At 37.3% G+C, this 26,381-nt stretch overlaps 3 protein-coding genes across 5 annotated transcripts in view; 2 read left to right on the forward strand and 1 right to left on the reverse strand.

Moving 5' to 3' along the window:
- LOC116306241 (uncharacterized) overlaps positions 1-8,821 on the forward strand; it is a 28,818-nt gene extending 19,997 nt beyond the window's left edge. For 2 of the 3 annotated variants that reach the window (XM_031716281.2, XM_089033805.1), the window contains 17 exons: positions 314-403; positions 683-770; positions 1,139-1,221; positions 1,435-1,556; positions 1,730-1,836; positions 1,993-2,199; positions 2,382-2,453; positions 2,737-2,794; positions 3,019-3,084; positions 3,207-3,511; positions 3,855-3,934; positions 4,223-4,318; positions 4,992-5,051; positions 5,171-5,227; positions 5,543-5,739; positions 6,316-6,451; positions 6,929-8,820. In XM_031716281.2, coding sequence (XP_031572141.2) covers positions 314-403; positions 683-770; positions 1,139-1,221; positions 1,435-1,556; positions 1,730-1,836; positions 1,993-2,199; positions 2,382-2,453; positions 2,737-2,794; positions 3,019-3,084; positions 3,207-3,511; positions 3,855-3,934; positions 4,223-4,318; positions 4,992-5,051; positions 5,171-5,227; positions 5,543-5,739; positions 6,316-6,451; positions 6,929-7,129 — 2,025 coding nt within the window. In that variant the 3' untranslated portion in view covers positions 7,130-8,820. Of the gene's footprint in view, positions 1-313; positions 404-682; positions 771-1,138; positions 1,222-1,434; positions 1,557-1,729; positions 1,837-1,992; positions 2,200-2,381; positions 2,454-2,736; positions 2,795-3,018; positions 3,085-3,206; positions 3,512-3,854; positions 3,935-4,222; positions 4,319-4,991; positions 5,052-5,170; positions 5,228-5,542; positions 5,740-6,315; positions 6,452-6,928 lie in introns of all 3 variants that reach the window. The other variant, XM_089033803.1, reaches the window with a different exon arrangement.
- Positions 8,822-9,382: 561 nt separating this feature from the next.
- On the reverse strand, positions 9,383-12,207 carry LOC116306271 (ciliary microtubule inner protein 1). Its single transcript, XM_031716299.2, has 3 exons — positions 12,014-12,207; positions 11,634-11,715; positions 9,383-11,148 (listed from the first exon to the last, which is right to left on the reverse strand). The coding sequence occupies exons 1-3, from the start codon at positions 12,067-12,069 to the stop codon at positions 10,876-10,878; spliced, it is 411 nt and encodes a 136-aa protein (XP_031572159.1). The 5' UTR covers positions 12,070-12,207; the 3' UTR covers positions 9,383-10,875.
- Positions 12,208-13,697: 1,490 nt separating this feature from the next.
- Positions 13,698-18,317, forward strand: LOC116306569 (melanopsin). The gene is made up of 2 exons (XM_031716647.2): positions 13,698-14,550; positions 17,448-18,317. Exons 1-2 carry the CDS (start codon positions 13,826-13,828, stop codon positions 17,830-17,832), a joined length of 1,110 nt encoding a protein of 369 aa, XP_031572507.2. The 5' UTR covers positions 13,698-13,825; the 3' UTR covers positions 17,833-18,317.
- The last annotated feature ends 8,064 nt before the right edge of the window (positions 18,318-26,381 follow it).

The raw sequence follows: 26,381 nt of genomic DNA on the forward strand, positions 1-26,381 counted from the left end.
GAGTTAGTCTGTGTCAGTGCTCTTCATAGCCTTGATACCACAATATATACATACCACCATATTTTTGATGTTTTTCCATAACCTGTTTCAATTTAATTAAGGAATATCAACTAAAACATGCTATTTTGTTTATCAATTCTGCCTTTGGACAACTAATGTGATTGGAGTTTTAATAATAGTGAGTGCTCTTTGATGAGAGCATTACTGGAGGTATAACTTGCTCATAATTTAAAATTAACAAGAATGGACAACTGTCTAAGATAATTATATGTAGTATCTCAGAGTTCTAAACATGTTATTATTGTTGTTGAAGGTACCATTGTATGGTTGTGGAGGATCAAGTGAACTAGTGATTGTTGACACCAGAAAACTGAGTGAAGGATACATAGCCAACTTAGGAGAGGTAATAATGAACAATGTGCACTGTATGGTAACTGGTTATTAACTCTGTTTGTCAGCCGCTATCTTACCGCTACCTTATCAGCTTCTAACTGTTACCTTACTGACCCTGAGACAAACACTCTAAGATGGGTGTTTCATTTGAAATTTGGCAGTAAATCATCATTACTTTTCTTTGCCATTAATAAGCAATGTTTGTGTTCATTTTATGTGGAGAGTATTGAGGATGTCACTGTCAGAGTCCCTATAGGACCTTATCCTGTGATGATTTTACTTTACTCAGGTGTCCCTTGGTAAGAAAAATGTCATCAAGCTAACAGTCAAGAACACCGGAACAAGACCTGCCTTTGTTAAAGCTGTCTGCTACTCAGGTCAGTGAAGACTTAGTTGTCTCATCTTGGGCCTAATTATCCCTAATATAAAGGGTGTGGCATGCATGGGTGGGTACAAGCAGAGAGGAGGAAGGGTAATGGAAGAGGGATAAGGGAAGGTAATGAGCATCTATAGATGGATAAAAATTTCATAGCCATTGCTGTCAATATTTTAAAGTTCAATCTCACTTGTATTAAAAGTAGTGGAAAAATGTGATGGATGCTGTAATGTATTGAAGATAGAGTTTTCATAAGGGATGGCTTGACATCATGTTTCCAGTTGTAGTTTGGAAGTTATGGGTACCTAGACTTGTATTTAGTGTACAGTAATGATACTTAGCTGCAACTGTATTTGTCTTTGTTCACAGATGTTGCATCTCAGACCATTTATCCTGCTACCCATCTGAATATTGCACCAAATAATTTCATATTACCAGAAAGAACATCCAAAGTAAGTCCTAGAGATAGAGAGCTGCAGTTCTAGATGTAAAATTATGAATACCCACAGTACTTCAGGCTGTCTGGTCTTAACATCCTACTAATTCTTCGGACATCTATCAATCAAAAACCTAGTAATACCATTCCTTGTCTTTAGATATCTACAATGCAGAAATATGCGTAGCGCTAATACAGTAAATGTTTTGACGTGTTTGTTTCCCCACAGCAAGTAGTTGTGGTTTACCAACCCCTTGAGAATGATGCCATCAAATGTAAAACTGAGATGAGCACTGTAGCAACCTTAGCATTCTATACAGGAGATGAAGGAATTAGACAGCAGTATAAGAGGTTAGGAACTTCACAAAATTAATCAATGTCTTAGAAATTTCATGCCTTGGAGTTGATAGCTGCCATAGATCATGGTCAGAATGATTCCATTATTTCAGAGCATGTGTCATCCCTGGGCAATGAGGTTTTTCATTTGTGTCTATATTCACTTAATCATAATGTTGTTGTTTTAGATATGTTCAGAGGAATGACCTCCCACATGCATCAGCTAAATGTAGTGGTCCTTTAATGAACATCAACTTCCTCACAGCCTTCCAAGATGAAGACAAAATCATTGAAGGTGAACCAGGCTTTGTTTCATTAAAAGTATTCATCACCATGACTAACAACCACCCAGCCAGTCAACAGTAACATGTCAGCTGGTCATAAAGTACGTGATAACCCAGCCAGCCTATATAATAACTATTAATCTGTCACTACCTTTTTTGTACTACAGATATGGTTTACCCCCAAGTTCCACAGTGGACCCAGTTCTTCCAGAGCTGTGTGTCAAGGGTCCTGTTAATGCTAGTAGGGTCACCACCATCAGGTCCTGACAAGGCTAAAGCCAACAGGTCCCTAGATTTGGTGCCAATGCAAGGCCCTTCTGAAAATGGACCTTCCGTATTGAGCAAGGAAATGGCCTCAGCACCAACACCTCAAGGTAGGATATACAACTAAAGAGTGAAAAAAGAGATGTTTTTTTCTCAAAATAAGTTGTACAGTGTACATTTTTTGTGTATGTTTATGTTGTAGTACATGAATGGGTCATCATGAATTTTGCTTTATTTTTTGTTTGGTCATGAGCTTTATTCTCATGAGCATGTATCCTCCATATATTCACAGTTGAAGATGCTAAAACCTCTGAAGCCTGGACTGTACTTCCTGAACACCTAGTTCTAACAGCCTACAAGACATGTAAGCATATTACATTTCTTTAGCAGTGTCCTTCTTTGATTCTAGTTGTTATGATTTGTATGGAGTTTAGGTACAGTGGATGGCACTGGTCTAAGCTGCCAGTGCATCAAATTGGAACATGTATTAAACGAGGATATTCACAGTGGTGCTGCTCTCCTCTTGACTTTATTATATTATTAAATCAATGATACAGTGGTTATTTTATACCAATTTCAACTTGGTGTTCAATTCATTATAACTTGGTCCTTAGATCTTTAATATCTTTGTATTCTATTGTTAATAGTAGGTGAGAAAGGCACTGGAAGGTTGCAGATTATTAATTTCTCTGAACGACCTTTAACGTAAGTGAATATTGTTTAGCACAGAGTAGGCCATTCTAGCACCTGAACATCACTGACAGTAATCACAGGCTGCCACCAGCCTTAATAGATCACCTGGACCACAGTTGATTAGTGCTCTCTTGCTAGAATGACTTACCCTTTATTTAGTGCAAACTGTAGGATAAACCTGTGATGGACTGGTATTTCATTGCTCACTATAATCATTATACTATCATTTTTCATAGGTTTGAGTTTATCTGGCCTGCTCACTGTCTTACCATCACGCCTGATCGTGGACAGATTCCATCAAGGTAGGTATTAAAAAACCTTGGATTGAACTATCTTGCACCCTTTTTCATAGTCAGCTTTTCAACTTAAATGTTAGTAGTGAATTTTGCCATGCTACCAATTAACAACTAATATCATAATCCAGGAGTCAAGTTATGGTTGTGATGAGTCCAAGACCCACCCTACCCTCCTCAGGAATACAACTGCCCTGGGGTGGCACAGTCTACATACAATGTGATGGAACTCAAAAAGCTATCCGTGTCCAAATCAGAGAAGAAGTTGTACTTGAAAACTCCCCTTATCAGCCTGGAGCACTTACTCTCCAGGCTCTGGAGACTAAAGAAGGATTCACACCCTTTACCCCTGCCTTGCCGACCAGCCACCTTCCACCCTTGGTGGTCAGAACAAAGCAAGTAGAGTTTGAAGAGACTGTAGCTGGAAAAGAGTCTGGTAAGCTTTGTGACAAAATTAGATATGGAAGAACACTAAAACTTCAGGGTCATGTGTGTCATGACTACACAAAACAGATAACTAGCTAATAATTACTGTAAGCTGCGTCAGTGTAATTTTATGCACAGGTAAATTGTACACCGTGAAAAGATGAAAAAACTTACTGACATTTCGAACACTACTAGTCCTTCGTCAGAGTTAAAGAGGGACACGTCTAGTAATTTCACATGTCTCATAATTCATTATTGATTGTTACACCACAGCCATGTCATGAAATACCTTTAGATTATAAAGGATGTTTGTAACAAAATCTCCATATTAACATATTTCATGACCATTTTAGTGGCAGAATTAGTCATAGAAAATGTTGGCAATGCAAATGTGATGTGGGACTTGTCTTCAGTAGCACCTGCATATGTCAAGGTAAGCTGCTAGTAACATGTAGTTATTCGATTGTCAAAATTTGCTTTTACTTATCTTTGAGTCTTGTTCTTTTTCCCTAAAATTATTTTATGCCTTTATAATTGACATTTCTCATAACCTATGGGTTAGATAGCTCACTTGGCTGCTTCTTGTGGGCTATTGACCCATGGCCCAATCAGGTATAATCAAGTAGTAGAAACCTTTTACAAATGCCTGGTTGTGACTCACTATTGTCCAATAATACTTTAATAATTTAGTTTAAATAAATGTCCCACTCTTTCTCTGTAGGCAACTGATAATACAGGAGACATCTACAGAACAACATACACAGCATTCAGCTTTCATAAACGATCAGGTGTTGCAGCAGGCATGGCTGTCATGAAGGTTTGTATTCACTTAAATAGTCAGGATTTATTGGGAATAGAAATGGGGGGCTTTTGTGTGATCATACATTTTTACATGGGGGAATCAAGAGAGATGTAGTGGGTGGTGGTGCACTTGCCTTTAAATCAGGGTGCTGGGTTTGATTCTCTGAAGTGATATCCCACATGGTGTATAAGAGATTGTTGGGTCTCTCCCTTAATCCTTAGGTTTTTCTTGGGATTCCCTCTGTCATTCCTAACATGCTGACTTCCATTCGATATGACTGAAATGAGATAGTTTCAAAGTTTGACAAAGAAACTTTCTTTCATTTAATTCCATCAAAACACTAAAATAAAATTTAGGGAGTGGAAGCTGCACAATATTGTTTCTTCGTTTTTATCAAATTTAGTTATAATTTAGTTTACATCGTACAGTCAACTCTGGTTACAGCGGAAACCCTCAGGACCATCACTTTGTGTCCATAATAGCAAGCATCTGCAATGGCAAAGATTATTTATGGTCATTTCTTTGTCAAGAATTTTTGTCAGGATTTTTCTCCTGTCCATAATTTCTCCACCACGTAATATCAGGGTGTCCGCAAGGCAAGAGTTGACTGTATTCATGCTGTGGAAGATTACAAGCACCCCTAACATTTTCAGGTCTGAGAAATTCCTATTATTTTCCACATTTTCAGATTCCTATAAAGTTCCAGCCAAGAGACCCTGGTCAATACTCACAGTTTTGGGATCTACAGGTACTTGTTATGGTCCTGGAGTAGTGTTTAAGTGCTTAAATATTTTATAATATTCTTTATAATATGATTTTTTTTTAAATATATTTTGATATTTTTGTGGTCATCATTATCCTCCTTAGTTTAAGGAAGAAGGGTTGAGGCGTGTACACAAGCAGAGAATAGAAATTACAGCAAAGGTATTACTGTCTAAAAATATTTTATGCAAGAGTCCTTCCTGAGGCATGTGACTGGTGGTGGGGGGGGGGGGGGGGGGACATTTATTAGTGTTGCTAATTTTTTAAAGAAAATCTGTTTTATTTGGATGATGATGATATCCATGCTTGATCTGAACAACTGGATATAATTATGTTTATATTATTGCCCTTCAAAAGGCCCACATTTTACATTTTGCAATGGCAATACTGGTAATTTATATGACTGTTCATATTGTTTTATCACTAATGTCCTAAATGATAAAGGTTCAATTTTCCTATTTTGTTATTATTTTCAAGGCAATTACAAAAACGTTCAGCACAGAACCAAATACCATTAGACAAGAGGAGCAACCAACTTCAAAGAGGTTGTCCAAAGAACCTCAGACACATACAAACCCTAAACAGCCAACTGCTACTGGTACAAACCCTGTGGGGATGGCTAATAAGATGACAACATCAACTCCACAAAATACTGCACCCAGAACACAAAGCAGGTACATACTTAACAAATGTCTTAGATATTGTGTAGATAGGGATATTTTGGGGATCTTTCCTGTGATTCAATGTTTTCTCAGGCTGTGGGGTTTTCGGCAGCTCACAGAAATCAGGTTTCATTCTTTTTAAATGGGGGATTTATTAACATATGGCATGTATAAGGCCTGCCCATACGTCATTCTGTTGCCCATTCTCTTCCTTCATCTATCCATGTGATCTTCATGCACCCTTCCGTCCATCATGCATTCATCCATCTACTATATGTATCATACATACATACATCCTTCGATGAGTTTATCATGCATCCATTCATCCGTCCATCCACCATTCATTCATTCACTCATTCATCATCATTTCATTCATCCGTGTGATCATCATGCACCCTTCTGTCCGTCATGCATGCATTCATCCATCCACTACATGTATCATACATACATACATCCTTCAATGAGTTTATCATGCATCCATTCATTCACTCATCCATCCATCTAGTAGCTTCCCTTTATATGTTAACAAGCTCCAAAGGACATATATTTATATCTGTTTCATTAATCTATAAATTCCATTTACTTCAGACCAAGCATCAAGCGCAGTGGTAAACCCAAAGGAGTGTATATCACTGAATCAGAGGTACATTTCCCAGATATAGCAGCAGGAGAAAGCAACGAGGTCAAAGTTAAAGTCTGCAATGACTCCACTGAACCCAGTATGGTAAGTTATGGACAGAGGAGATAGAAACTATTGGTCAATATTTTCCAATTTTCCTATTCGTACAAAAATGATAAAAGGATAAATTTTACACCGTGAAAAGATGAAAAAACCTACTGATGTTTCAGAGGCTAGTCCTTCATCTGAGTAAAAGAAAGGTCCAAAAGAGAGTTTTAGGAAATCAAGGGTGGTACATTGGTAGTGCAGTGATCTCTCAGGTTTGATTCATTCACAGGTAGCCCAAGCTTGGTTTCTGTGGTGTCCTGCTATAAGGAAATGTATGGAGATTCATCAAAAATTTCAATAAAATCATTGAAACGTGAAATAAAGACTCGAAATTTTACCCGATCATTGAGAAATAGCACTTCTTTTGCTCTGCGTGGTTATTTTTTGAATTTAGAAAAAAATCTTAAAACGGGCTAAATTCAAAAAATGCTCTTTTCATCCATTTTCTTTCTATTTCTAATTTTTCAAAAACAGGTAAAAATCGTGGGCCCAAAGGAGCCTTTTTCAATAAGCAATGTTAGAGTGACAGTAAGACCACAGCGGTTTGTTCGCCTACCAATCAAGTTCAGCCCACAAACACCTGGTACTAGTTATGAATCTGTCATGATATTTACTGCTGCTTCTGGTACCACACAACAAGTTAAGGTCATGGGAAGAAGTAAAGACCTAACATGAGAGATGAATAGTCATAGGATATATCACAGGAATATAATGAAATATGCCAAGCACTGGTACTAAAATCACTGTACTCTGAAAGCAAGGAAAGCTTAGGCAGTAAAGACGTTGATGTACCTCTTTAATTGCTCTGCAAATGCAAGACATACCATAAAACATATGATGACTTGCAGGAATAAAAGCTCAATGGTTATGAGGTGTGAAACACACTGTCTACACAATGACATATAAAGGTCAGTGATCCAGAAGAATGTTCTCAGTAGTGAGACTTTTTTGGATAAATGTAGCCGAACATATTGATTGCAGATGTGAGACTGCTTAAATGGCATGGATTGCCTTGTTCAGACTAACTGTGCAGCATGATGAATACAAGGAATGATAATCAAAGTAGCTGGAGGGTTACAGGTTTTTTCAAATCATGCTGTACGTGTATTTGGCTACAGAAACAAGAGAAATTTTTATACCAAGTGCTTGAGGGCCACTGATGCTTCACTTATCTTTGGCAATTCTCGTGGAATGTTCTGGCTCGAAAGATATGTCAAAATTTGTTGCCCAGAGGATCATGGATGCATCTAATCTAATGTGAAACATGATGGCTACAGCCTCAAGACTAAATGAAATTAAAAGAAGAGTATATTTGCAAATATTACCATAATAATACAGAGTTTGGACTGAACTGCGTGATCAAAATCAAAAGATGTTGACTGTCCATGACACATTATAGAGGAACTACTAGCACCTGATATGAGCAACAGTAAGCCCTCAATGATATGCACTGGAATGCATAATTCAAGCCTGAAGATTTTGAATACCAGTGACATATAAATCTAGTATGGCGTTTTACACTAAAATTGCACAATCATGTCAAGTAAAAGTAAACCCAAGTTCTTAGTACCCAGGGGAAGATCCAGGAATATTTTCTACGGGGGGTGCACCATCCAGTATTTTTTTTTAGGAGGGGGTACACCCTTTGCTTACAAACACAAACACCAATAATGCAGTAGATATCAGCTCATCTAGGGGTGCACTCCCCCTGCACCCCTCCCCTAGATCCGCCTCTGATATCTACCCAAACGTGTCATGTTGACAACTTCATATGATACCCTTGTATCAGTAGTATGAAGATGTAGTCTGCATGTAATGACATACATTAAACCTGCTGTCAAAGATAGAGCTGTTGCATCATAAAAGCTTAGTAAAATATATACCCTTTTCTCTTTCAGATTTTGATAATTAACAACTCAAAATTGCAAGATGAATACTCCTTTTTACAGTTGCCTTAAGTGACCAAGAATGATAATTATCATGTTATCATGCCCTGCAACTCCAGCCTCGGCTTGGAATTATTATTCCTGGTCACTGATTGTTGTTAAGATTTTTGGTCCATTAAGACACTTGAGGAGTATTCTTCTTGCAACGGAACTGTAAAAAGGAAGCATTCCTAATAGACTTGTAACTATTTTCTTTGTAAATAATTTTAAAGCAGTAATTCTACTATTGCATGAAGAGTGAAATGTTTCCAATTCGACATGTTATGAAATATAGTAGCTTTATGAAAGTACACTTTATACTATCAAGATTTATATATTTAAACTATTTCACTGAAATACAAAGTATTAATAGGATGGCTATTATTATTGATTAATAATAATTATTATTATAATGGTCAAATTTAATGTAACGTATTGTCAAGTATGTCTGATACCTTCACAGATAAATTATTTGTATCACAATTTTTCTGTATTATAGATTAATATTTATTAGTTTTATTTGTGAATAAATAATTTAAATAATTGACAAAGGAGTACATTTTGTTTGAGTGGAATATTTGTATTATTTCTTTTGGTGTTTGCTCTCAAATCATTTAAATATACTATGTGTTTTATGCTGTTAGCACTTATTAATAAGTCGCATGCAATAGGATGAAGAATATCATTTCTCATAGAATCATAATAAATGATACTTCACATTATCTGTAAAGTTGATGCCTGTAAATCATGCCTTGTCCATAATAGTAGACTTATTACACACCACAGTCATAGCCCAGCCCAAACCCCCGCACCAGAGAACCATTTCACAGGCTACCATAGGTAGCTAGCCTGCCTCACATCCAGAATTTCCTTCGTAAATTACGAAGAAAATTCCGGATGTAACACAGACGATAGGTAGCAGCAGTGGTAGTGCTAGATTCAATTGATTTAAAAAAAGAAATGTATATTTGTCCCTTATTTCATATTGCAACACAAACTTAAATAATTTCATTTTTGCTCTTTTAGTACAATGAAATATTTTGTCTCAGTTCTACCTATTTAACATCTTGATAGTACTTGTACCTATTCTCCCCCATAGCTGTTCTTAGCGTCATCACCCAATGCTCCCTTCCCACCAACAGTTAGAAAGCTTAAGTTTCAAAGCACTAGTCAAAGCCGAGGCTGTGCACATCTGGATGCTTCTGTGGCTATTCTTATTCTTAGTCCCTTAACACAGTAACTCACAACAGATTATTTCAGTTCACACGTCAGGGTACCATAAAGCTTGTTGATTTTTACTACATTTATATGAAATTGAGTTTTATCAACAATTCATAGCCACAATGCAAAGCTCGTCTATGGCCAAAAGGCAGGTCACACTGTTTAGGGATTGAAGCTGACTCCTCGCAGGACCAATGCAGCTCAATTTAGAAGACAAACCAATGTCTTACTCATGAGGACTGAAATGCATTGTTTTTTCCTTTGATAGAGCAACTCTAAGAATAAATAGACCATACCACGGATTCTGTTAGTCAACCTCAGCCTAGTCAGTGTGTAATATATTCTTTAGAAATTGCCTACAACCTGTGAAATTTTTAAGTGTTTCAATTGTTCGTTGATGTGTAAATTCCTTTCATTACTGCGGACTGTAGTCAAATTCTAAAGAATAACTACACGCTGCGGAGGCTTGAGTAATGGAATCCATGAAATGGCCTATTGGTGTCTGTAAGGTTTTTTAAGATATCTTTGAATTAGTTGTCACGAGAGGTTATAAATTAGACTTGATTTTTAACAAACATAACCAAGAATTATAATAATTTTGCCAATAGGACACTATAGATTGAATAGTTCTCATTTAGCAATGATGACATGTTCTTTCCTTTCTTCCTTTTTTCCTTCCATTTATCCAAGATTCAAGGTCTTGCCTCTAAATATAGTAATGCCGTGATCGAGGCCCTGCTAAATTTGAACAAGTGACATGAGATTGACGAATGGCAGACTAAATCTATGAGAGTGAGGCCCTGTTGGGCAGAAATTCCTACAAGCAAATAAACGAGAATGTGCTGAAATTGCCACATAGGAAGTGACAAAATTCAGACATGAGTTTCCCCCTAATAGGGCCTTATGAACATGAGTACTCTAAAGGTGCTGACACGGTGCAACATTACATGCAACATTTCACGAAACCGGACTGTTGCAGAGTGTGTCTACCCCAAACTTGTTGCATGCAACAAATCTGAAGTTGAATCGCGCTCTACTCTTGCAACATTGCCCGCAACATTTTGAAATTTCCAGCTAATCAGCTTGCACCAAATTTATAATTTCTGACCATATATCTTAACATATCAGGCTGACACAAGCGATGTTGGGTGATTTTGTTGCAATGTGTGTCACCCCAATTCAAATTTGTTGCTTGCAATGTTGCACTGTGTGTCAGCACCTTAACTATACGGCATGAATGTCAAGTCTACAAAAAATATATAAATTGGATATCAATCAACCAATGCTCTCTGGAGGCCATTTCATTTGTCCTAAGAAAGAAGACCTGGGTTTAGAATATCTGCCATATTTCTCCAGGTTGCATTGCCGCTGGCTTGATCTCCACCCAATTTCCTGAGAGGTAGTGTTTGGGTACAATGCTGTAGACTTGCCAACAGAGAGTTGGGAGGCAACACTTGAATCTATTGGAGGGAGCTTAAGATTTTCACGTCTTTGCTTGACACGCACTGCTGCTGCTCCTGTCGCTTCTGTTGTATCCTCTTTAGCCAGCTTGAAATTAATTATTAGAAATTATTAAATTTCTATCAAATTATAATTTATTATAATTTGCCTTAAAGATTATAGTGGTAAAACTTTAGAAAACATGCTATTTAAGAAATCTTTTTCTAGAAAATATACGGCCCAATAAGCATTTTCTCCGTTCTAATTTATCAAAATTCTCAAGTTATTCAGTGTCGTAGTTTAAAAGTCTGCCATGTTTATATACTGTGACATTTACGGCACATTAAATAGTTTTGGGCTCCCTGTTGCTAGCAGGCTTCAGCTCAAGAGGGAGAGCACAATCGTAAAAAAGGAATTAAAAACAGTGCCAAACCTCTAGATTTAATTTCAAGGTTTTTAGAGCGTTATTAGATCAAAACAGTTGAAAATTATTCAAAATAAATAAATTGGTATAGCTCCCTTAAGTAAACAGTTCACTTGATTCCCACTTGATCGAACTTTATGCCCTCATATAATGATGATACTTTACTTACTTTCTGATATTGCTCGATTAAGAATCCCCAATTTTCGGGCCAGTATTTCGAGGCTCCATGTTCATGTACAACGTGATCTTTCCTGAAATAAATATATTTTTCGTAAACTAAGATCTTAATCGCAATCTGGAAGCCATTTAGAAGTAATAAACTTTTGCTCGTTCGCTTGGCAACATCGAGTGATAAACTCTTTCACATCAGACCGCAAGGAACTATGAGACTAAAACACCAGAATTAAATCTTCGAGGCGTTCTATTTTAGAGTGTTTTGCAAACACGACTGTGTGAATAAAACACAAGACAGTACAACGTGAAAATGATAAGAGTCAACACAGCTGAAATACGACGTCCTAGTACAAGTGACTGTTCCAGAAAACTTACCAAATTTGATCCTGGGCTACGAAGTTACAACTCGAGCTGCCCTTGCCGAGAACCATTAGTACCTCCTCTAAAAAAAAACTTGTTTTAAGAAAATAAAAGTGAGGAAATTTAGTCTAATAAAGTCTATTGGGCAGCCAATATTGAAGTAACTCGGAGTTTAAGAGCGTCTTGTTGCTGAGTCCAAAAATCTGTCGTCATGGTAACGGGGAACGTATACTCGCATAATTGATCTCTGGGGATTTCATTGTCTACTTATAGCTATAGCTTATACGTAACTTTTTTTTTTTAAGGTTGAGAGGAAAGTTTTTTTAAATGACGAAGCTGTTTTGTATTCTATTGAGAACTTGTGTAATTCACTTTTAGCTGGTACATTTTTGCCTACCGTCTTCTTGTGTGCAGAAAATTTGCTCACCACTGTTTCACAAAATCCGTCCAAAGTTCATTATCTCTGAAAAGACAGCTATTATAATGGGAGCATTATCTCCAGATCTAAAGTGAAAATCCATTAGCACCCAACTATAATAGTTTCACGCTGTGCTAACACTATATATAATATATATATATATGTATATCTTTACTATGCTTACCTTTCTTTCCCTTTAACACTGAGTTACGAGCTTCAACTTGAAAAATGCATAGAAAAGTCTTACAAGTTAGTTGTTTTTGGTGTTTGATACCTGTAGTTGCGAACAATGCTATGTCTTAAGCCGTGCAAAAAGCCACTACAAAACAAAAAGGACTAATAACAAAGCAGATTAATTAACAGGACGTCAATCGATACATGAGCAGGTCTCTGGTCTTTCAGGGACTTTCAGGACTTTCGGGTAAGACTTCGTGTTATTTTCCAAATAATGGTACCATTTCTGGGGGAAAGTCATTATTAGTCATTCGATTAAAAGTTTTTTTTTTATATTTCTGTGACCGAAGCAGCCCCAGACTCGGCACTTGTTTTGGCCAGAGTTAATTGGCTTCTGTCTATCAACGGAGTATTAAGTTAGTAAAGTTTTGATTGACCGAAATTAAAAACCATAGGTTGTATAACATGAAAAACTCAAGTACGTGAAAAAAGAGTGAAGAAATGTTCAAGGTCTGAAGGTTGTAGCAATATGAATAGAAAATGCATCTCACTCGGAATGCCGTATGGTGAGATAGCCCTGGAAGTGTGATTTGTTTCTAAGCGGTAAATGGCACATACATGGTGCGAATGGTAAGTTGTTGACAAGCTGACCACAATAAGGCCAACAAATTTGAAAGTTATTACAACCAATCTCAAAAGTATTTTCGGCTGATAAGTGTGTGTTGGCAGAAAAGACGACGCTTAACAGCGCGTTACCTCGTTCTTGTGGAGAAGCACAAATATAGAAAGCATTCGATTACCGCAATTTTATTAGAAACACTAGAAGAAGGAATGACAACTTAGGTTTGTCAACTAAGGCCCAACTAGGTTACCTCGTTCATGTGGAGAAGTCGAGATAGCAACACTAAAAATTTAATAAGGGCACTCCGATACACTGCAAATAGATTGTTAACCGATTACTTATCTTTTAAGTATTGTACGTGTGCCTGACTGGGATGTCTAATTTGTGTCCTCATTTTGGTAGTTGTCCCCTGCCGGGCTGTCTAGTTTTCAGGTCAGTCATTAGTTTTCACAAGCACTTAAAATGTCATCAAATTATTGACAGAGTATCATAATATCGGTTTGATAAGTTGTTTTGTCTATTTTTGGTCTCGTGGTCTCGTGTGTGATGGTCAACGACACGTACAACTCGAGTAACTTATTCTTTAAATTTTTCCTCAAAGACAGATGATGATATGGCTGGTAAGTCCTTTGAAAACAAAACCAATGCTTCCTTCTCTACAAACGGTAGATCCGATCTACATGGTTTATCTATCTTTGACATCACCACAAATGCGTCAAGCACCGGATCTCTTGCATGGTACGACCGGAATTATTACAGCTACGGCACCGTCATGTTTTTTATTCTGACACTCGGCTTTCTTGGAAACGTACTGACGATTATTGTATTTCTACAAAGAGAGCAGCGAACTAAAGTGATCGCACCGTTTGTCATCAACCTGGCTGTCGCAGATCTTTTTATTGTGCTGTTTGGGTACCCCGTCGCCATTACCGCTAATTTGTCAGGCATGAAACTTGTCTCTGGCGAATCCCGTTGTACGTGGTCAGCATTCGTAAACGGTGCAACAGGCATTGCATCTATTGCAATGTTAACTGAAATAAGCGTTTTAATGTGTTACACCATCACTTCTGTAAAACCAGTGGTCACTAGAAAAGACAAATTCCTTTCAAGAAAGTTTACAGTGTCTGTCCTAGTTGGCGCGTGGATCTACGGGATTTTGTCCATGAGTCCTCCATTGCTTGGCTGGAGTCGATTTGTTCCAGGTTCAGCGGGAATCAGCTGTGGTCCTGAGTGGGGATCCAATACTATCGAGGCATTGACATACAGCATTGGACTGATGTTTATAGGCTTCTTTCTGCCCATGACAATAATTCTGGTGAGCTTCTACAGGATTTACAGGTACGCATTAGGGTTGTTCTCATCTTTCACGTGTGTAAAATATTTGTCTCTGTGGGAATTTATTCAGTGAGCCTTTGTGCCATTGAAAAAGTTGAATTTTTGAGGCCATAAAAGCTTTTTCGACTACGGTTTTGCTAAGATTAATCAGGTCTGTTTATAAGAAAGAAGAGAAGCCGGTTCAGTGTTCTCTCTCTTTCTCTCTCTCTTTCTCTCTCTCTCTCTCTCTCTATTTTTTCAATTCAGAACACGTGTCATTACCTTGACTATCATGTCATCTTAACCTAAGGTTTGCCACTTACAGATGCAATTCAGATACACCTAGCATATACCACAGAAATACCATTTTAATTTGTAGCAAGTTGTGATGAAATACACTACGGTTCCGCGATGCCGCAGATGTATGGCGTTATATTCCCGACAAAATTCAACATCAGGCTTTCAACATTCTTATAAAGAATTCAGTGTTTCACTTGCAATGCAATATTGTTAGTTGCTTTTCCGACATTGAAGATTTCGATTTCAACTTAGCTGTAATCTCGTCCAACATTCGAGTTCCACGATTGAACATTCGTTAATAGCTTTCCGTGCCTGGACAAAATTCAACATTGCTCTTTTGACATACATCAATTTCAACATTCAACTTTGAGAACGTTATTTTCTAAACAGTATATTAAAATGAACCACTAGAGTTTCTCGTTCAAGGACTAAGGTTTTAAAGTTTTTAGATACAAACACATAATCTATTTCCGTCATTGTTGGATTACAATCCAACATTCAAGTTCTACCATTGAACTTCACGCACGAGTGCGTTTGACCTATGCCATAGTAAGCAGATGTACAGTGATGACGTGGGCTCATCACACGTGCTTTAGTGCTGCACGAACTACACTTACTGTAGCTTGCAGAGATGGCGGACGAGGAAGCTAAAGCAACCCTTCGACGTCGCGTAGCTGAGCAGTTACTTTCTTGGGCAAACACTGGTGAGATTTTGCTTTTATCTAATCTTCAGTTTGGAGGCTGCCCCGAAGTGTAACTTAAAGCCTGAACTAAATTGAAAGTTCCACCTAAAGCTTCTTAGTAAGGGGGTGTTGGATTGCAGTTAGGGTTCTGTTACAAAGCTACACTGTAGTATATTGTGAAAGTTACTTATATCGTGTCGTGGTACCTTGAATCCTGTTGAATAATTTTTTTTTTTTTTTTTGGTTTGTTTTTTTTTTTGTTTTGTTTTGTTTTGTTTTGTTTTGTACAAAAAACACCTTATTTCGAGGTGTTTCGTACTCCCATCCCCCACGTCTCAAAAATAGTTGTGAAATTGGGTAGCCTGTGAGATCACTGCCGTTGATTCCAATATGGCGAACCCTTATCTCGAAGCTCCTCGTATTATTCTACAGACAATTTCCGATTTAGATAACCGAGACAACACGCAAGAAAATGATGGAGTTGTATCTTTGCCGATCTCTCACAAAAATCGATACAACCTCTGGCATCTCAAACAGATGCCATCGTTCACTCGATCGAAATCTCACCAGTGTTTGCCCAAGAAAGTAACTGCTCAGCTACGCGACGTCGAAGGGTTGCTTTAGCTTCCTCGTCCGCCATCTCTGCAAGCTACAGTAAGTGTAGTTCGTGCAGCACTAAAGCACGTGTGATGAGCCCACGTCATCACTGTACATCTGCTTACTATGGCATAGGTCAAACGCACTCGTGCGTGAAGTTCAATGGTAGAACTTGAATGTTGGATTGTAATCCAACAATGACGGAAATAGATTATGTGTTTGTATCTAAAAACTTTAAAACCTTAGTCCTTGAACGAGAAACTCTAGTGGTTCATTTTAATATACTGTTTAGAAAATAACGTTCTCAAAGTTGAATGTTGAAATTGATGTATGTCAAAAGAGCAATGTTGAATTTTGTCCAGGCACGGAAAGCTATTAACGAATGTTCAATCGTGGAACTCGAATGTTGGACGAGATTACAGCTAAGTTGAAATCGAAATCTTCAATGTCGGAAAAGCAACTAACAATATTGCATTGCAAGTGAAACACTGAATTCTTTATAAGAATGTTGAAAGCCTGATGTTGAATTTTGTCGGGAATATAACGCCATACAGATGTGGCTGACAATCGGATCATCTGACATCTCCTTAATCCTTATTAAGCGAGAGCAAAACAAATACATTGTTATCTCTGGAATACCACTGACAAGTAATACTGGTGTGTACCATGTGAACTGGACTCAATCACTTGGCCCGGTTATTAGGAGTATCTTGAAACAGATAACGCAATTTGCGCACGTAATGCCTGCGGCGTTTACAATGTGTATTCAAGAGGTACTCTTGTTCCAGACCGCGAACGCCTGTGAAAAGGACAATAAAGCAAATACTCAGTTTTAACACGGAATTTTTAAAAAGCTTCATTGGTGTTCAGTCAGTTGTTTAATATTCGACCACCAATCAGTTTTATCGACACTTGACCGCTATCACACGGCCAGCACTGAAATACTTCAAATAATCTGCCGAACTGATCCAACATATTCGAAAAAAAGAGCAATACGTTTTTACGTGACTGGGCTGTTGAATGCTGTCCTCAATCTGTCAGTCCAAATAGAATTAACCACATCTTCCGTTCCAGATAGAGTATCAAATGGATACAATGTATATTGGTATGGAGGGGACGTGCGGATTCGTACGATCTTACTTGCTGTTTTTCGGATAATTTCTTTATATTTTGCAGTTTTGCGCTTTCATCGAGAAGTGAGGATTCATTTTTTGCGATTTACTTTGCAGACTCTTGGGTTTTCGCGTTTATTTTAATTGAAACTCACGGTTTATAGCACCCCCTCCCCCCGCCACGTCCCCCTCCTTAAATCTAAATACAGATACTTTTCCTTCACTACAGATTTCTATCTCAGAGTAACGTGCCTACCAATCTTGGAATCTTACAGAGCAGACATCACCAATCCCAGATGAAGATAGTGCACATGATTATTATGACTATTGTGGCATTTGTCATCAGTTGGTCTCCGTATTGCGCTGTTAGCCTGGGAGCCATGTTCCGTAGAGGTCACGTTTTGGCGCACGGTGAGGCGGGAATCCCTGAACTTTTAGCCAAATCTTCAGTGATCTATAACCCAATAATATACATGACTATGAGTAAGAATTTTAGAAAAACTGTGAAGAGGACGATATTTCAGTCCTTATCTGGGTGCAGTAGAAGTTTGGTGCGGCCGTCAGTTTGCAGCCTGCAGCCACGTGCTCATAGAGATCGAAAAGAATTCGTGTGACTGTGAAAACATTCCTCCGTAACCGCGCGTGACCGTGACGGTGTCGCTCACGAGCATTTTCATTGGATAAGCAATGATGTGAACAGTTCTCCATATTCATGTGTTTTAGTGAAAGTCCTTGGAATTTTAAACTGTTTGTAATTGTTGAAGTCGTAAATAGCCGTTAGTAGTTTTGAATATTTTGAAGCTAACATAAGGCTAGCCCTGAGTATAAACAAGGTACACAGTAATATTGTAAGAATACGAAAATAGTATCATTGGAAAAAATTGCCCATACATTTGGAATATTTGCTCTTTTCGGTCTTTTTCCTCTCTTTCCAAAGCAAAAGGTTGTTCTTAAAAGTAAAGTTATATAGCACAAGTAAACTACGTGACAAAACATCCTAAATGACCCTGTAAATCTTCTATTCTTTCGCTAACTAGTAGTTAGAGCGTGTTTTCGAGGCTACAAAACCAAATAAACCATAAGAGGCGAATGTTCTAAATTTTAACAAATTCCTATGAATTATATACCAAAATGTTCAGGAAAGCCCGGGGTTTTCAAATCCGCTTCTGCTTTTTTGACAGGTTCTATTTTATATCAAGGAGAGATGATTTTCTAGCTTGATCCCGGTTATGTCATGCACTTTCTCTTGTAAAATACGTCCAATAGCGTACATTCAACTCAAAAAGAACGGTGGTTTTTTTCAATAGAATTCAATCAAAACCATATAATACAGTTAATAGTTGAATTAACTGAATCCACTTCTGTTTTTTCCCTAGATAGTCATTATTTTAAGAAAAGATCCAAAAGCCGTGTTTTTACTCGGCCTTTTCCGAAGCCGGAAACGACCGAGTTATAAATTGGGCTTCCTTTTTTGCGTTCAGTCACCAATCGCCGTCGCTTTCACAGCGCATGCGTTAATTCTATGTAGTGCGCATGCGTGGTAGTATGCGCCGTAAAAGCACATGGTCGACCATGCTTTTTTCCCGCTAATGGCCCAAAATGACTTATTTTGCATTCCTCATGAAACTTGCATAATTTTTAAAACGGTGTGAAAATGGTCCAAAATCCATCGAAACCATGAGGTATAGCCCATGCTTTTAGCCCGAAAATGACTAAAATTGACCTATTTTGCATCCTTCATGAATAATGCAAATCTTTTGAAAAGGTGTGAAAATGGTCCAAAATCCATCAAAACCATGTGCTATAGCTCATGCTTTTTTCTCGAAAATGACCAAAAATGACTTATTTTGCATCCTTCATGGATAATGCATATTTTTTGAAAAGCTGTGAAAATGGTCCAAAATCGGTTAAAACAATGTGCTATAGCCCATGCTTTTTGCCGGAAAATGGCCAAAAATGAGCTATTTTTCATTCCTCATGAAAATTGCATATTTTTAAAAAAGGGGTGAAAATGGTCCAAATTCGGTAAAAACCATGGGCTATAGACCATGCTTTTTGCCTTAAAATGACCAAAAATGAACTATTTTGCATCCTTCATCCATAAAGCATATTTTTTGAAAAGGTGTGAAAATGGTCGAAAATCCATCAAAACCATGGGCTATAGCCCATGCTTTTTGCCCGAAAATAACCAAAAATGACCTATTTTGCATCCTTCATGAATAATGCATACTTTTTTAAAAGGTGTGAAAATGGTCCAAATTCGGTAAAAACCATGGGCTATATACCATGCTTTTTGCCTTAAAATGACCAAAAATGACCTATTTTGCCTTCTTCATGGATAATGCATATTTTTTGAAAAGGTGTGAAAATGGTCCAAAATCGAGAAAAACCATGGGCTATAGCCTATACTTTTTGCCGGAAAATGAACAAAGTTGACCTATTTTGCATCCTTCATGAATAATGCATATTTTTTGAAAAGCTGTGAAAATGGTCCAAATTCGAGGAAAACCATGGGCTATAGCCTATACCTTTTGCCGGAAAATGACCAAAAATGACCTATTTTGCATCCTTCATGAATAATGCATATCTTTTGAAAAGGTGTGAAAATGGTCCAAAATCTGTAAAAAACCATGGGGTATAGCCCATGCTTTTTGCCCGAAAATTACCAACTATTTTGCATTCCTTATGAAAATTCCAAAAATGACCTATTTTGCATCCTTCATGAATGATGCATATCTTTTGAAAAGGTGTGAAATTGGTCCAAAATCGGTAAAAACCATGGGCTATAGACCATGCTTTTTGTCTGAAAATTACCAAAAATGTCCTATTTTGCATCCTTCATGAATAATGCATATCTTTTGAAAAGGTGTGAAAATGGTCCAAAATCGGTTAAAAACATGGGCTATAGCCCATGCTTTTTGCCTGAAAATGACCAAAAATAACCTATTTTGCATCCTTCATGAATAATGCATATTTTTTGAAAAGGTGTGAAAATGGTCCAAAATCGATTAAAACCATGGGCTATAGCCCATGCTTTTTGCCCAAAAATGACCAAAAATAACCTATTTTGCATTCCTTATGAAAATAACATAATCTATAAAAAGGTGTGAAAATGGTCCAAAATCGGTAAAAACCATGGGCTATAGCTCATGCTTTTTGCCTGAAAATTACCAAAAATGACCTATTTTGCATCTTTCATGGATAATGCATATATTTTGAAAAGGTGTGAAAATGGTCCAAAATTGGTTAAAACCATGAGCTATAGCCCATCCTTTTTGCCCGAAAATAACCAAAAATGACCTATTTTGCATCCTTCATGAATAATGCATATGTTTTGAAAAGGTGTGAAAATGGTCCAAAATCTGTCAAAACCATGGGGTATAGCCCATGCTTTTTGCATGAAAATGACCAAAAATGACCTATTTTGCATCCTTCATGGATAATGCATATTTTTTGAAAAGGTGTGAAAATGGTCCAAAATCCATCAAAACCATGGGCTATAGCCCATGCTTTTTGCCCGAAAATTACCAACTATTTTGCATTCCTTATGAAAATTCCAAAAATGACCTATTTTGCATCCTTCATGAATGATGCATATCTTTTGAAAAGGTGTGAAATTGGTCAAAAATCGGTAAAAACCATGGGCTATAGACCATGCTTTTTGTCTGAAAATTACCAAAAATGTCCTATTTTGCATCCTTCATGAATAATGCATATCTTTTGAAAAGGTGTGAAAATGGTCCAAAATCGGTTAAAACCATGGGCTATATATAGCCCATGCTTTTTGCCCAAAAATGACCAAAAATAACCTATTTTGCATCCTTCATGAATAATGCATATTTTTTGAAAACGTGTGAAAATGGTCCAAAATCGAATAAAAACATGGGCTATAGCCCATGCTTTTTGCCTGAAAATGACCAAAAATAACCTATTTTGAATCCTTCATGAATAATGCATATTTTTTGAAAAGGTGTGAAAATGGTCCAAAATCGATTAAAACCATGGGCTATAGCCCATGCTTTTTGCCCAAAAATGACAAAAATAATCTATTTTGCATTCCTTATGAAAATATCATAATTTATAAAAAGGTGTGAAAATGGTCCAAAATCGGTAAAAACCATGGGCTATAGCTCATGCTTTTTGCCCGAAAATAACCAAAAATGACCTATTTTGCATCCTTCATGAATAATGCATATTTTTGAAAAGGTGTGAAAATGGTCCAAAATCCGCCAAAACCATGGGGTATAGCCCATGCTTTTCGCCCGAAAATGACCAAAAATGACCTATTTTGCATCCTTCATGAATAATGCATATTTTTTGAAAAGCTGTGAAAATGGTCCAAATTCGAGGAAAACCATGGGCTATAGCCCATGCTTTTTGCCCAAAAATGACCAAAAATGACTTATTTTGAATTCCTTATGAAAATTGCATAATTTTTAAAAAGGTGTGAAAATGGTGCCAAAATCGGTAAAAACCATGGGCTATAACCCATGCTTTTTGCCCGAAAATAACCAAAAATGACCTATTTTGCCTTCTTCATGGATAATGCATATTTTTTGAAAAGGTGTGAAAATGGTCCAAAATCGAGGAAAACCATGGGCTATAGCCCATACTTTTTGCCGGAAAATGAACAAAGTTGACCTATTTTGCATCCTTCATGAATAATGCATATTTTTTGAAAAGCTGTGAAAATGGTCCAAATTCGAGGAAAACCATGGGCTATAGCCTATACCTTTTGCCGGAAAATGACCAAAAATGACCTATTTTGCATCCTTCATGAATAATGCATATCTTTTGAAAAGGTGTGAAAATGGTCCAAAATCTGTCAAAACCATGGGGTATAGCCCATGCTTTTTGCCCAAAAATGACCAAAAATAACCTATTTTGCATTCCTTATGAAAATAACATAATTTATAAAAAGGTGTGAAAATGGTCCAAAATCGGTAAAAACCATGGGCTATAGCCCATGCTTTTTGCCCAAAAATGACCAAAAATGACTTATTTTGAATTCCTTATGAAAATTGCATAATTTTTAAAAAGGTGTGAAAATGGTCCAAAATCGGTAAAAACCATGGGCTATAACCCATGCTTTTTGCCCGAAAATGACCAAAAATGACCTATTTGCATCCTTCATGGATAATGCATATTTTTTGAAAAGGTGTGAAATTGGTCAAAATCGGTAAAAACCATGGGCTATAGACCATGCTTTTTGTCTGAAAATTACCAAAAATGTCCTATTTTGCATCCTTCATGAATAATGCATATCTTTTGAAAAGGTGTGAAAATGGTCCAAAATCGGTAAAACCATGGGCTATATATAGCCCATGCTTTTGCCCAAAATGACCAAAAATGACCTATTTTGCATCCTTCATGATAATGCATTTTTTGAAAAGGTGTGAAAATGGTCAAAATCGTAAAACCATGGGCTATAGCCCATGCTTTTTGCCCCAAAATGACCACCTAAAATAGCATAACGTTTGAAATGTCAAATGTAAAAAACATGGCATACCAGCTTTTATACCAAAAACCTATTTGAAAAGGGTGAAAATGGTCCAAAATCGGTCAAACCATGGGCTATAGCCCATGCTTTTTGCCCAAAACTGACCAAAAAAATAACCTATTTTGCATGAAAAGGTCCAAAATCATGGATTAAAATGACAAAAATGAATCCTTCATGATGCAATTTTTTTAAAAGGTGTGAAAATGGTCCAAAATCCATAAAAACCATGTGCTATAGCCCATGCTTTTTGCCCGAAAATTACCAAAAATAACCTATTTTGCATTCCTTATGAAAATTCCAAAAATGACCTATTTTGCATCCTTCATGAATGATGCATATCTTTTGAAAAGGTGTGAAATTGGTTCAAAATCGGTAAAAACCATGGGCTATAGACCATGCTTTTTGTCTGAAAATTACCAAAAATGTCCTATTTTGCATCCTTCATGAATAATGCATATCTTTTGAAAAGGTGTGAAAATGGTCCAAAATCGGTTAAAACCATGGGCTATATAGCCCATGCTTTTTGCCCAAAAATGACCCAAAATGACCTATTTTGCATGCTTCATGAATAATGCATATTTTTTGAAAAGGTGTGAAAATGGTCCAAAATCGAGGAAAACCATGGGCTATAGCCCATGCTTTTTGCCCAAAAATGACCAAAAATGACTTATTTTGAATTCCTTATAAAAATTGCATAATTTTTAAAAAGGTGTGAAAATGGTCCAAAATCGGTAAAAACCATGGGCTATAGACCATGCTTTTTGCCCGAAAATAACCAAAAATGACCTATTTTGCATCCTTCATGAATAATGCATATCTTTTGAAAAGGTGTGAAAATGGTCAAAAATCTGTCAAAACCATGGGGTATAGCCCATGCTTTTTGCCCGAAAATTACCAAAAGTGACCTATTTTGCATCCTTCATGGATACTGCATCTTTTTGAAAAGTGTGAAAATGGTCAAAATCGATAAAACCATGGCTATAGCCCATGCTTTTGCCCGAAAATTACCAAAAATGACTATATTTTAAATTCTTATGAAAAATTGCATAATTTTTAAAAAGGTGTGAAAATGGTCCAAAAATCGGTAAAAACCATGGGACTAAGACCAGGCTTTTTGCCCGAAAATAACAAAAATGACCTATTTTGCATCCTTCATGAATAATGCATCTCTTTGAAAAGGTGTGAAAATGGTCCAAAATCATGTGAAAAACCATGGGTATAGCCCTGCTGTTTGCCAGAAAATGACCAAAAGTGACCTATTTGCATCTTAGGATAATGCATATTTTTAAAAGGTGTGAAAATGGTCCAAAATCCATAAAAACCATGGGCTATAGCCCATGCTTTTTGCCCGAAAATTACCAAAAATAACCAATTTTGCATTCCTTATGAAAATAACATAATTTATAAAAAGGTGTGAAAATGGTCCAAATCTAGTAAAACCATGGGTATAGCCATGCTTTTTGCCCGAAAATAACCAAAAATGACCTATTTTGCATCCTTCATGGATAATGCATATTTTTTGAAAAGGTGTGAAAATGGTCCAAAATCCATAAAAACCATGTGCTATAGCCCATGCTTTTTGCCCGAAAATTACCAAAAATAACCTATTTTGCATCCTTCAATGAATTAAGCATGTTTTTTGAAAACGTGTGAAAATGGTCCAAAATCGGTTAAAAACATGGGCTTATAGCCCATGCTTTTGCCTGAAATGACCAAAAATAACCTATTTTGCATCCTTCATGAATAATGCATATTTTTTGAAAGGTGTGAAAATGGTCCCAATCGATTAAAACCATGGGCTATTCTTGGCTTTCACCCACGTGACACCGGTCTTGACAACGGTGTGCTATCAATGTAGACGGGGGAATAGAAGGAAGGAGGGATGCCATCTTTTTGCCCCGGCTCGATAGTAAACAAACAGACGCGACAGAGAGATATGTGTGAACTTTTCACGGAACATGGTGCATTGTATCGGAATTGGTTGCGGTTCAAAGAGCGGTAAGAAAAAAGTTTCCTTTTCTTCAATACCTAAAGTGAGTATCGATCAAGGCGCGAAGAGCACGAAGAGATGAACACGAGAGCGGAGAAGGTCGGGCTTTGGATTTCGCCATCAGTCGAGCGATACTGACGCTCAGAAGAGGGTTCAGATAAAAATATAAACCGAACGGGTTTGTTTTCTTCACTTTGTCTCTGAGAAACAAAGATCGACAAAGCCTGGCAAAAGTCTGGGACAGATATAATATTGATTGGGTTCCAAAACCTACTTAACCTTGTGAAAAAGGAAAGGCAGGAAGGTAAGATCGAAGGTCGGAAGCAGCGAAACCCTGCTAAGACAGATTGGGGGAAAGAACAACTACTGACAGGCAAGAGACGCCCAGGAAAACGAAAATCACTAACAAAAATAACATCAGCCAAACTTGGGAGTCAATGAGGAAAAAGAGGACTGAATCAACTTGGGAGTGCTGTCCAAGATATCGAGTTTTTCTAACAGCAACACCTGAGTAATTCATAATTTTTATTTGAGCCTTCTGCAAGCATTGCGAATGATGACGTGAAGAACTACTCGACAAGAGCACCCAGAACCCGGAGTGACTTTTCAAGGACTAGTCAACACAGATTGGACTTGACCTTAACTTATTTTTTGAAAGGTTCACGACGCTGACACAACAGACAGATAATTTGATACTGTTTTTAACATCTGCATATCAGAGCTCCTGACAGAGAATCCTTTTCGATAACAGCTGATAAAGTTCGATTCCAACAGGACTTACCTTCCTAATGAATCCTGACGGTGGTGTTTTGAGCTGTCGCGCCACATGTTTCAACGGAATTACAGTTCTTAATAGAATTTCAAGAAATTCTGTGCGGTACTAAGATAATGCTGATACTAAACGGTCCTTTCAAGCCTAGGTAATCGTTTTTTCGTGGGGTCCCCTGTCAAGTGTATCAGATATTACCTTCTTGGATATTGGCAATGTGTTCTAGGTTGTCCTGTCTTTAATCCATTTGGCCTGAAAGGTAACAGTTGTGAAAACATGCCAATGGCTTTCAATATAATTTAGGCGCAAAGTTAACTGTCATAATCGATTGCTTGAAGTTTTATTGAAAACGCACAAATCTTATGGCCAATCTCAAACTTTCTTCATCTATAAGCGCCACAACACCATCAAAGATCCTTACTTGGTATCACTCCCCAAGGTACAATTTGCTTTGTTTTCTGAGCTTGGGGTGCCGCACTCAGATAAATCTTTAACTGAGAATTGTGGATTCTTTAGATAAGTTGACCCCAGGGGATACATCCATGCTGATCGGGTGATTTACCATCACAGAAGTTTGTTTTAAACATGGAACACTGGTAATTCCACATTTACCAAGGGAAAGCCCGTTGTCCCATGTGACTTGAACATTTCAGGTATTAGCCTTGTAGGAGACACGTCGAAAGATGTATTGGTCTACTGCGGCGAAAATACACTATTTCTGGAAGGAACACGCCCACAACTTTTACGCAGCAACCAGAATGGGGTCACCTGAATTCCATGACCAAATCATTGACCGCATTTTAAAGGGGTTGCCTCATGAACTTGTTACTTTTTGTCCTTCCATAGTGCCATTTGAGTAGTACATTTTTCCATAAAAAAGCGTGGTGGTACAATTTTTAAAGTT

This window comes from Actinia tenebrosa, unplaced genomic scaffold (assembly GCF_029948245.1).
Source record: "Actinia tenebrosa isolate PJP-AT-01 unplaced genomic scaffold, QUT_ActTen_1.0 PGA_scaffold2__45_contigs__length_23673736, whole genome shotgun sequence".
In the NCBI taxonomy this organism is placed as follows: Eukaryota; Metazoa; Cnidaria; class Anthozoa; order Actiniaria; family Actiniidae; genus Actinia; species Actinia tenebrosa.